Source organism: Prionailurus viverrinus, chromosome E1 (assembly GCF_022837055.1).
Source record: "Prionailurus viverrinus isolate Anna chromosome E1, UM_Priviv_1.0, whole genome shotgun sequence".
Lineage (NCBI taxonomy): Eukaryota > Metazoa > Chordata > Mammalia > Carnivora > Felidae > Prionailurus > Prionailurus viverrinus.
This window is the reverse complement of record NC_062574.1, coordinates 13160724-13173050: the sequence shown is the minus strand read 5'-3', so window position 1 is coordinate 13173050 and position 12327 is coordinate 13160724. Positions and strand designations below refer to the sequence as shown.

The 12327-nt window shown below is 39.9% G+C and overlaps 1 protein-coding gene across 1 annotated transcript in view; it reads right to left on the bottom strand.

The window, feature by feature from the left end:
- NCBP3 (nuclear cap binding subunit 3) overlaps positions 1-12327 on the bottom strand; it is a 37806-nt gene that overhangs the window by 22083 nt on the left and 3396 nt on the right. Inside the window, exon 3 of the mRNA XM_047832074.1 lies at positions 11356-11461. Coding sequence (XP_047688030.1) covers positions 11356-11461 — 106 coding nt within the window. The remainder of the gene's footprint in view (positions 1-11355; positions 11462-12327) is intronic.

The window sequence follows — 12327 nt, the reverse complement described above, 5'->3', positions numbered from 1 at the left end:
AAAGACATTCCATGCTTATGAGATGGAAGAACAAATACTGTTAAAATGTCTATTAGCCAAAGCAATCTACAAATTTAAAGCAATTCTTATCAAAATAACAACATAATTTTTCACAGAACTAGAACAAACAATCCTAAAATTTGTATGGAACCACAAAAGACCTCAAATACCCAGAGCAATCTTGAAAAGTTAAAAAACAAGAAGTATCACAATTCCAGATTCATTTACATTACAAAGCAGTAGTAATTAAAACAGTATAGTACCAGGCACCTGGGTGGCTCAGGCTCTTGATTTCCACTCAGGTCATGATTTCATGGTCGTGAGATCGAGCCCCACGTTGGGCTCCATGCTCGTTGGGGATTCTCTCTCTCCTTCTCTCTGCCCTTCCCCCGCTAGTGTGTGCACGCTCTCTCTCTCTCTCAAATAAATAAACATTTAAAAAAAAAAAAAGAGGGGTGCCTGGGTGGCTCAGTTGGTTAAACATTCAACTCTTGATTTTAGCTCAGGTCATGATCTCACAGTTCATGAGTCTGAGCTCTGCATCCAGCTCTGCACAGGCAGGGCAGAGCCTGCTTGGGATTCTTTCTCTCTTTCCCTCTCTCTCTGCCCCTCCCCTGCTCACGAGCTCTCTCTTCTCTCTCTCAAAATAAATAAACATTATAAAAAAAAAAGAGTACATGTATCATGATGAGATAAAATAAAATAAATAAAAGCCAGAACCCACCCCCCGCAAAAAGGAATCTCAGCTTTACCAGGATCATGTTAATTTTTTACTAAATACTTTAAACACTTAATCTTCATAGTTGTGAAATATACAAACATAGCAATAAAAAATTTTTCAAATACCTGTACATCCACCACCTAACCTTATGCTTAATTTCCTAAAAAGATGAGGCACATAAAACATTACATATAAAATTGGGGCCTGTGTAACTCCTCACCCTTCTCTCCCTCCCATCTTTGAAGTAATTCATCAAGAATTCAATGTCCATTACTCCCAAGTACGTTTTCATGTCAATTTATTTATTTATTTTTTTGAGAAAGAGAGGATGCGAGGGAGAGTGGCAGCGAGCGGGGGAGAGAATCCCAAGCAGGCTCCATGCTGCCAGCACAGGACTGGATCTCATTAACCATGAGATCATGACCTGAGCAGAAATCAAAAGTAGGATACTTAATTGACTGAGCCACCAAGACCCCCCCATATGTCTGTTTAAAACAAATGAACTTAAATACTTAAAAGTAGGTGAATACTTTCAGATTAAAAAATAAAATGTTTAAATACTTGTTGTTCTGTCATCTTGGTCTTGTTTGTTTTTTAAATGTTTATTGATTTTTGAGAAAGAGACAGACAGAACATAAGCATGGAAGGGGTAGAGAGAGGAGACACAGAATCCGAAGCAGGCTCCAGGCTCTGAGCTGTCAGCATAGTGTCCGACGTGGGGCTCAAACTCACGAACCATGAGATCACGAGCTGAGCGGAAGTCAGACACTTAACCGACTGAGCCACCCAGGCGCTCCTATTGTTCTGTCCATTTGAAGAGTACAAGCCAGGTTTAACTAGAAATCATGTAGATATGGCCAAATTAATCAGGTGAGTGCTTTCCTGCCAGCCAGATTCAGGAAGACAGAGATATCAAGACTTATAAACTCTGGCAAGTCCTTATTAGTGACCAGCAGTTCAATAGTAAACAGAGGCGCCAGGATTACCTTGATTCCAAAACCAAAGACCCCACAAAAAGGAGAATTACAGACCAATCTCCCTGATGAACATGGATGCAAAAATTCTCAACAAGATACTAGCAAACCAAATCCAACAATACATTAGAAGAATTATTCACCATGATCAAGTGGAATTTATTCCTGGGCTGCAGGGCTGGTTCAACATCCGCAAATCAATCAATGTGATATATCACATTAATAAAAGAAAGGGTAAGAACCACATGATCCTCTCAGTAGATGACAGAAAAAGCATTTGACAAAATACAGCATCCTTTCTTGATAAAAACCCTCAATAATGTAGGAATAGAAGGAACATACCTCAGGATCATAAACGTCACATACGAAAGATCCACAGCTAATATCCTCAATGGGGAAAAACTGACAGCTTTCTCCCTAAGGTCAGGAACATGACAGGGATGTCTACACTCTCACCACTGTTGTTCAATGCTGTGTTGAAGTCCTAGCCTCCGCAATCAGACAACAAAAAGATATCAAAGGTATCCAAATCGCCAAGGAAGAAGTCAAACTTTCACTCTTCACAGACCACATGATAGTCTATGAGGAATACCTAAAAGACTACACCAAAAAACTGCTAAAACTGATATATGAATTCGCCAGAGTTGCAGGATATAAAATCAATGTACAGAAATCATTTCATTTCTATACACCAATAATGAAGTAGCAGAAGGAGAAATCAAGGAATCAATCCCATTTATAACTGCATCAAAAACCATAAAATACCTAGGAATAAATTTTAGCAAAGAGGCCAAAGATCTGTATGCTGAAAACTACAGAAAGTTTATGAAAGAAATTGAAGAAGATACAAAGAAATGGAAAAACGTTCCATGCTCATGGATCGGAAAAACAAATATTGACTTTTTTTTTAAGTTTACTTATTTTGAGAGAGAGAAAAATGCATGAGCAGGGGAGGGGAAGAGAGAGAGAGAGAGACAGAATCCGGAGCAGGTTCCACACTGTCAGCACAGAGTCCGATGCAGGGCTCTAACTCACAAAACACGAGATCATGACCTGAGCTGAAGTCAGGCGCTTACCTGACTAAGCCACCCAGGCACCCCAGAACAAATACTGTTCAGTGTTGATACGACTCAAAGCAATCTATACATTCAATGTCAATCCCTATCAAAATAACACCAGCATTCTTCACAGAGCTCAACAACTCTAAAAAGTGTATGAATCCAGAAAAGACCCTGAACAGCCAAAGCAATCCTGAAAAAGAAAACCAAAGCTGGAGGCATTACAATTCCAGACTTCAAGCTACATTACAAAGCTGTAATCATCAAAACAGTACTAGCACAAAAACAGACCCACAGATCAATGGAACAGAATAGAGGACCCAGAAATGGACCCACAAATATATGGCCAACTAATCTTTGACAAAGTAGGAAAGAATATCCAATGGAAAAACGACAGTCTCTCAAAACAAATGGTGTTGGGAAAACTGGACAGCAACATACAGAAGAATGGAACAAGTCCACTTTCTTACACCATACACAAAAATAGATTCAAAATGGATGAAAGACCTAAACATAAGACAGAAAACCATCAAAATCCTACAGAAGAAAACAGGCAGCAACCTCTTTGACCTTGGCCAGAGCAACTTCTTACTAAACAAGTCTCCAGAGACAAGGAAAATAAAAACAAAAATGAACTATTGGGACCTTATCAGGATAAAAAGCTTCTGCACAGCAAAGGAAACAAACCCCAAACTAAAAGGCAACTGACAGGATGGGAGAAGACATTTGCAAATGATATATCAAATAAAGGGTTATATCCAAAATCTGTAAAGAACTTATCAAACTCAACATCCAAAACACAAATAATCCAGTGAAGAAATGGGCAACAGACATGAAAAAACACTTTTACAAAGAAGACATCCACATGACTAACAGACATGAAAAGATGCTCACCATCACTCACCATCAGGGAAATACAAATCAAAACCACAACGAGATACCACTTCACACCTGTCAGAATGGCTAAAATGAACAACTTGGAAAACAACAGATGTTGCCGAGGATGCAGAGATAGGGGAACACTTTTGCACTGCTGGTGGGAATGCAAACTGGTGCAGCCACTCTGGAAAACAGTATGGAGGTTCCTCAAAAAGCTAAAAATGCCCTATGACCCAGAATTGCACTACTAGATATTTATCCAAAGGATACAAAAATGCTGATTTTAAGGGGTACATGCACCCCAGTGTTTATAGTGGCTCTAGCAACAATAGCCAAATTATGGAAAAAGCCCAAATGTCCATTGACTGATGAATGGAGTAAGAAGATGTGGTATATATACACAATAGAATACTATTCAGTGACCAAAAAGAATGAAATCTTGCCATTTGCAATATGGATGGGACTAGAATGTATTAGGATAAGAGAAATAAGTCAGTCAGAGAAAGATAAATATCATATGATTTCACTCCTATGTGGAATTTAAGAAACAAAACAGATGAACATAGGGAAAGGGAAAAAAAATATGATAAAGACAGGGAGACAAATCATAAGAGACTCAATACAGAGAACAAATACGGTTGCTGGAGGGGTGTTGTGTAGGGGGATGGGCTAAATGGATGATGGGTATTAAGGAGGGCACTTGTTGGGATGAGCACTGGTTTATATGTAAGTGACGAATCACTAAATTCTACTTCTGAAACCATTATTACACTATAGGTTAACTAACTTTGATTTAAATAAAACATTTTTTTAATTAAAAAAATTAGTGAACAGCGGCCAAATGCAAATGAGATGGATGTGCACATTGGACGGGAGCCTTCTCAGTTCTTTAAGCTAAGTCATGACTTTGAAGAAACAATCCTGAGAAACACAGACATGGTTCTGAAGAAGGTAATGAACAACCAGGAGAGCTCCTGGTGATGACAGAGGGAAAAGAATAAAGATCAGGGAGAAAATACCTTGTAGGAGACTTGTTGATCTGGTAACAAGGATTTAATCACAAGTGAGACAATCAGAAAAAATAAAGACCAAAAAAAATGACAAAAATAAACATCAAGAGTATCACAGCACTGTTCTATCAAAACCTTAACATTAAAAAAAAAAAAACCCTACATGTGAGGAGAAAATAGCTTAAAAATGAAAGGAAAAGAGCGTAAAGAACAAAGCTTCTAGCCTCAGATGTTTGTATTTTTAAAAAATTTTTTAACACTTTTTATTTATTATTTTTGAGAGACAAAGAGAGACAGAGCATGAGTGGGGGAGGGGCAGAGAGAGAGGGAGACACGGTATCTGAGGCAGGCTCCAGTATCTGAAGCACGCTCCAGGCTCTGAGCTGTCCACACAGATGCTACATGGGGCTCAAACCCACCAACTGTGAGATCATGACCTCAGCCAAAGTTGGACACTTAACCGAATGAACCACCCAGGCACCCCCAGATATTTTAAAATAGAATGATATACAAATCTAGAAATGGACAGTGGACAATCTTGTTCAAAAGAAGCAGATAAAGATAAAAAAAAAAAAAAGATGCAAAGTCATATCATTGCAGAGAAAAACTACGCTTAGTCATCTGGAGGATAAGAAAGGTTCATTCTCAAAAGAGAATCAAACTGACTGACAGTGGGAAGACCCACTGGAAATGGAAACCTTAAGCTCAAGAGTTGACGGAAGACTGCCAAAGGAGAATGCGCAATACTCCCTCACCTTGCTGACAAGGTCACTGCTTAAAATAAAACAACAAAAAGGCGCCTAGATTTATGCCCAACCTATGAGAAAGGGCTAATTGCTGAAGTGGCAGTGAACAGATGCACTGGGGAATGAGGACTGGACACGTGAGTGCTAACTGTAAGCAAGGTGGCGAGGGGCATCACCTTGGATTTTCTAACAGGAAATAAGACAATGAATGACAGACAGTAGGACACAAAACTCAAGGAAAATCCAGAGAAAAAGTAGCCAATTCTAAGACCTCAGATAAAAATGATTAAAAACTTTGGAAGACACTAAATACAGTAACTTGGAGTATGAGAGAGGCAATCTCCAAAAAAGAGAAGGCAGTGGAGCTTAGGTGAGCACAAGTTGCCAAACAACAAACACGGAAAACAGATAAAGAGTAAATTACTAATGATTAATGTAAGAGAATGAACATCAAAAGTATAAAAATCTAGAAGACTAATATCAGGCATGGAAAATGTTGATGATCAGCTATCAAGCAAAAAGGAAAAAATCAATATGACTACAAAGGGAATAACAAAAATAAAGTCCCTACCCAGAAAGGATTAGAAGAAAATACACAAAATGTCAAAAATGACTGAGTTTAGGTGGTAGACTGTGGGCAACCTCTTTTCTTACTCTACTTTCCTAATTTTCTTTGGTGAATATAAATTGTATAAAATCTAATGAAGGAAAGGTTAAAGTCCAGAGTAAACAGGCTTATCAAAAATGCTAATGGCTTTGTTTTTAAGTGTTTGGAGCAACACTGCTTTGGGGAGAAGCAAGAAAAAGGACAGAACTGGTGCTCTTTTGTGCTATTCTAGTAACTGACAGTAGAGCAGCTATTATTACATAAGAACTAAAACCCAAGAGGGCACCTGGGTGGCTCAGTCAGTTGACAGCTCAGAGCCTGGAGCCTGATTCAGATTCTGTGTCTCCCTGGCTCTCTGCCCCTCCCCCACTCACACTCTGTCTTTCTCGGTCTCTCAAAAATAAATACACATTTAAAAAAAATTAAAAAAACAAAAACAAAAACCTAAAACCTAAAACCCAAGATAGATGACAACAGCGAGAATCAGTTTTAATAGACTTAAATCTTCTAGTCCAAAATTACACCTGGTTGCACTGGACTCATACTCAGCTATGAGTTCACACTTAAACAATAATCTCTAAACCAGGTAAGCTCTAGAAAATTGCAGGGGAGTAAAGTTCCTTAAAGTCTTGAGAGGGACTAATCCTGTACTGATTTTATAAGAGGAAAAGAGAATTTCCAAACCACAGATTAAAAAGATCAATGTTGGGGTGCCTGGGTGGTTCAGTCGTTAAGTGTCCAACTCTTGATTTCAGCTCAGGTCATGATCTCACAGTTCAATTCGTGAGATTGAGCCCTGCATCAGGCTCTGCACTGACAGCACAGAGCCTGCTTGGGATTCTCTCTCTCCTGCTCTCTCTGCCTCTTCCCAGCTTGCATGTACATGCTCTCTCTCTCTCTCAAAATATAAATAAACTAAAAAAAAAAAAAAAAAAAAAAAAAGGAAAGAAAGAAGAAAAGATGATCAATGTCATTCTCTGAAATTAAAAACAAAAACCAAAAAACTTCTCAGAATCTATGATCTTTTAAGAAACTAAGTCTTTCCCATAAGAAATGACAAGAGCTTACACTAATCTCTTTCTTTTTTAATAGGGTCACCAGACCAAGAAATTCAAAGAATACCACAGACGGTGTTCTACCTCAAGTTTATTAAAGCATATAATCTAGTTTCTCATGACAACAAAATTAAATGTGGACCTGAAAACAGAATAAGACTAATAATTCATGGATTTTGTTTAAGATTTACCAACAAGATATGGATGCAGAAGCCATGCATACCGAAGTGAGGAGTATAGCTAAAATGTTTAAAGGCAGAGTTAAGATAAAATCAACTCAACAGGCTGAAATAGTCTTGAAACCAACAGGATGTAAACTGATAGGGACAAATAAAAAGGTAACTTCTTTAAAGTGCCTCAAGTACAAGATGAGAAAGATTGTTTTGACGGGTGCAGTTCCTAGGAAAAAGCCCTGGATGGTTAGGTTGACTAGAAGAGTAATACAATACTATGAAATAGCTAGAACAGAGACTAGAGTGACAGTCCTGCCATACTCTCCATCTGGAATCTACACCTCACCTTATGTAGGGCATTTTGAGACTGGAAAGAATCTAGAGGAAGAAGACCAGAAAGTCATGTCACATAAAGAAAGTAGGCATAGGCTGCCCATCCCTTCACCAGAAGGTTCACTGTGTGAATAAGGAAAGGACTTAATGTTGTTCTAAGAGGTACACAGTAACCAACAGAAATTACTAGAAAGCACTTTCTGCTCAATATGAGGAAATATTCAAACACAAGACCGACCACTTCATAAATAGTTCTTGTGCCATCACTAGGAAATGTTCAGGCAGAGCCAAATGACCATTGGAAACTTTGCCAAAAGGCCTGCAGCACTGGGCAGGAGGTTGGTCTAGATAAACTCTAAGGTCCTCCTTCCAACCACGAGAGCTTTGAACTTGGGAATAAGGAGTCTGAAGCTGCTTACACTGAATCACTCAAGAATAGCAAGAACTCTTACTGCAGAATGGTCTAGTACAGCATATCCCAAACTATGTTCTTGAATGCTGGCAGAGGGATTAGGAACACAGGCCTCAGTTAGACTGGCCTTCAAATCCCAGCCTTGCTGCTTACCTAGCTGTGGGACCCTAGGCAAGCTTCTCAACCTCTCAGCCCCTTTGTTTCCTCATCAGTAAAACAAACGATGAATATTCTTCCCTCACAGCATTGTTCAAAGGGTAAACTGACTACCTAACAGAATGACCAGCACATAATAAGCATTTATCAAGTGACTGTTTACTTTTATTACTGTTGGTATTAAGAAAAAATAACTTGACACCTGGTGTAGCTCCAGGAGTCAAGATGCTTATTATGATGTCCCCATTCTCCCAAGAGGCTAGGCCACTTAGATGACTACCTGGAATATGGAGAACACCAGATAATGATAACAACACATTTATTGGGCACTTAACTATACGTCAGTCATACCACTCTAAGAACTGTAACATTTTAATAAAGCTTCTCAATAACCCTATAAGAAGTACTGTTATATGCCTTTCCAGAAGACGAAACGGAGGGTTAGAGGCTAAATAACTTGCCCAAGGTCACGCTTCAGAACCCATGCTCTTAACCATAACTATAACAGCTCTCAATCCTGACCGTACATATTTAGAATTACCTGGAGAGACACAAAAGAAAGAATGATCTCTGGGACCTTTATAACCCCCCCTCCCATTCTGACTTCAATTGATCTGGGATAGGCAGCAGGGTTCTCCAGAGTTCAGCAACACTATCCTAGGGCATGCCACCTCCTAGAGGAAAAACAAGTTGTAACGAACAACTTGCTCCGGCTGACATCCCAAGCAGATCGACTGCTTTTTAGAAATATCTTTAGAACCATGAGATCAGGACTGCTTTTCCAAAAACAAACAAACAAACAAGACAAACAAAAAACAAAAAACAAAAACCACCCACGGGGCACCTGGGTGGCTTAGTCAGTTAAGTGTCCAACTTCAGCTCAGGTCATGATCTCACGTTCATGGTTAGAGCCCCACATCAGGCTCCGTGCTGACAGCTCAGAGCCTGGAGCCTACTTCAGATTCTGTGTCTCCCTCTCTCTCTGCTCCTCTCCCACTCATGTTCTGTCTCTCTCTCTCTCTCAAAAATAAACATTAAAAAATTAAAAAAAAAAAAAAAAACTACCTACAACTTTTTATTTATTTATTTAAAACTTAACCCTGAAAGTGATCCTTTTCAGGTAGGTGTCATTTTCCTACTTTATAGACAAGGAGACAGACATAAAAAGATTCAGTAACTTGCCCACATTCACAAGGAAATGAATACTGAATTCTAGGAGGGCTTAGGACCCTAAAGAGCTCCAACGGAGTTGGGAGAGAAATTTGAGTGGATGATTAGGGCTGCTTTAGGAAGAAAGTGACATCTGAGCTGGACAAAGCATGGCATAAGAAAGGGTTAATCAGGGGGCGCCTGGGTGGCGCAGTCGGTTAAGCGTCCGACTTCAGCCAGGTCACGATCTCGCGGTCCGTGAGTTCGAGCCCCGCGTCAGGCTCTGGGCTGATGGCTCGGAGCCTGGAGCCTGTTTCCGATTCTGTGTCTCCCTCTCTCTCTGCCCCTCCCCCGTTCATGCTCTGTCTCTCTCTGTCCCAAAAAAATAAATAAACGTTGAAAAAAAAAATTAAAAAAAAAAAAAGAAAGGGTTAATCAGCAGAGTGAAAAGCATGAATAAGAGACAAGATATCACAAGAAATGTTCACAGGACTATAAGTAAACAGGTGGTGAAACTATGGTGCTTAAAGGTGGAATTGTGAGAGCAGCCGCAGAGCTCTACTTCAGCCCAGACTGTACATGCACATGAATTCCAGGCTGCACAGCTGTCCTTGGCCTTCAAAGGAGTTTTCCTAAAACAGAAATCCACTCAAGCGGATGCCTGGAGACCCAGTCGGCAAGGGAAGCAAGGTCATATTTCCAACTTGAACTCATGATGCAGAAAAAGAGCAAAGCAGTATCCAAAGTTGAGCTCTGCATCCAAGCTACGGTGTCCACTGGGATGGACTCAGGAGGTTTGAGTTTATGGCATCATACATATTATAAGGCAACAGAGCAGAGTAATTAAGAGCAAGGCTTTAGAGTCAGAGAAACCTGGGTTCATAACCTGACTCCACTTATTACTAGCTACGTAAGCCTGGGAATTTATTAAATTTCTTTGAGCCTGTTACCTTCTTTGCAAAATAGGGATAAAAATATATTCCTTAGAGGGTTGTTGTGAGAAACAAATAAGAAAGGAGTATGTAATATGCTAATTAACATAGTGCCTGGTAAGAGAGCAAGCTCCCCCAAAATAGTAGCTATTCTTTCTTCATTCAACATGCTTTTATTAACCAAGTAAGCCTAGAGAAACTCTCCGCGAAGTGGTGAACTTTAAAATGCACCCAGAGGGGCGCCTGGGTGGCGCAGTCGGTTAAGCGTCCGACTTCAGCCAGGTCACGATCTCGCGGTCCGTGAGTTCGAGCCCCGCGTTGGGCTCTGGGCTGATGGCTCAGAGCCTGGAGCCTGTTTCCGATTCTGTGTCTCCCTCTCTCTCTGCCCCTCCCCCGTTCATGCTCTGTCTCTCTCTGTCCCAAAAATAAATAAAAACATTGAAAAAAAATTCTTTAAAAAAAAAAAAAAATGCATCCAGAGGGATGTCTATTAAGCCCTTCACAAATACCCAAATTTGCAAATACAAGAGAGGGAAACTTTCTGCATTGAGTGGAATAATACAGGTTGCGAACTAAAAAAGTAGTACTTTTTCCTGTTATTCATAAATTGCTTTGGAAGACTGGGGCAGATTACTATATATAATTCATGGTGAGTTTTAGGAAGCAAAATATTTACCCTAACGAAACATAAAAATAGAATTACAAGCCTGTATCAACAGATGTATTAATGGCTTTCCCTACCAATCCCAGTATCCCTCTGACTCCCCTAAAAAAAAAGTGGCACTGTGATACACTTCCACTACATTTACAGGCAAGGAGAAGTTAACACTTCCAGGATAAAAGCAGAAAATCAGTAAGAGTCTGTAGAAGTGTAGGTTCTAATCTCAGCTCTGCCATTAACTGGGTGACCTTCACTGGGCTTTCTCAAACAAGATCATCTTTTTTTTCCAGCTATAACATCTGAGACATAGCTAACAGCAACTCAACTTTAAACAGGTCACTTCAGACACGGAGCTTTCACAAGTCCCTTCCTTTGGGAGTGTTTGGATGAGGACTGGGCATGCAAGGCAAGGCCAGAAGCACAAGGCCATGACAGGGAAAGGTCATTCTCTGGGGAAATGCAGAAAAATGCCCCCCAAACACCGCGTACCTTTCTTCATCATGTCTCGGTCCAAGGCTACATTTCTTTGGGCAAGATTTACTTCTGATCGAAAATGGAAGCGCTTGGCTCGCTGTTCTTTCTTTTCAATTGCTTCCTACAAGGTACAGAAAAGGCCAAAGAAGTGACACGTGGAGAAGGAAAGTTAAATCACAAATGCAACATAACGATTCAGTGACAACCCTGAAGTAAATCAGAAGAAATAAGCAACATCATGCCTTTAATAATTTTTGCAGAGAACTGGCTATTGACAATGACTGGGAGAGTGTATGCTACCACTGCTATAATTTGCAATCACCTCCATGATTCAGTGCCTATCGCTATGTCTGGGGCATAGTAGGAATTCAGTGAATATTTGATTCAATGAGTAATGAATGTTTTAGTTCTCTGACATTTTATTTATTATTTGGAATCACGCAAACAAATTACAACTGAACAATCTCCCTCCAATCTTCCAGGTGCAGAAACTGAGGTATAAAAAAGTCAAAGGTTTGTTGGAGATACTTTGGCTAGTGGGGGGAATAGATCTGATGTTGGTTCTATTTCTAGAGGCCCCACAACCACCACCCCCATTTCACATCATCTGTGAGCATGGTAATCACACCTATCACATTATGTCTGCCTGAGCAGTGCACTCCCTAAAGCATTTTCCCTGTTTAAAAATAACACCAAAGCAAAGAAACTCTCTCCTCTATTCTAGGCTTGTGTCCATGGAATTGCCAGTTTTCATCTGTAAGTGACAAGCAGCACTGATACTTCACTGAAAAGCGAAATAATCAGCTTCATAAATTTTTCTCCAAGAGCTAAAATAAATCCAGATCCAGGAACTCTTCACTCATTGTATATTGACTTTGCCACCCTGACTGAAGGTCTGACTACAAGAAAGCTTGTGGGGATTGGTGAAGCAGCAACACTTTGTTATTCCCCAATAGTTATGCTAATTTTCTTCAAGGGCTGCAAACA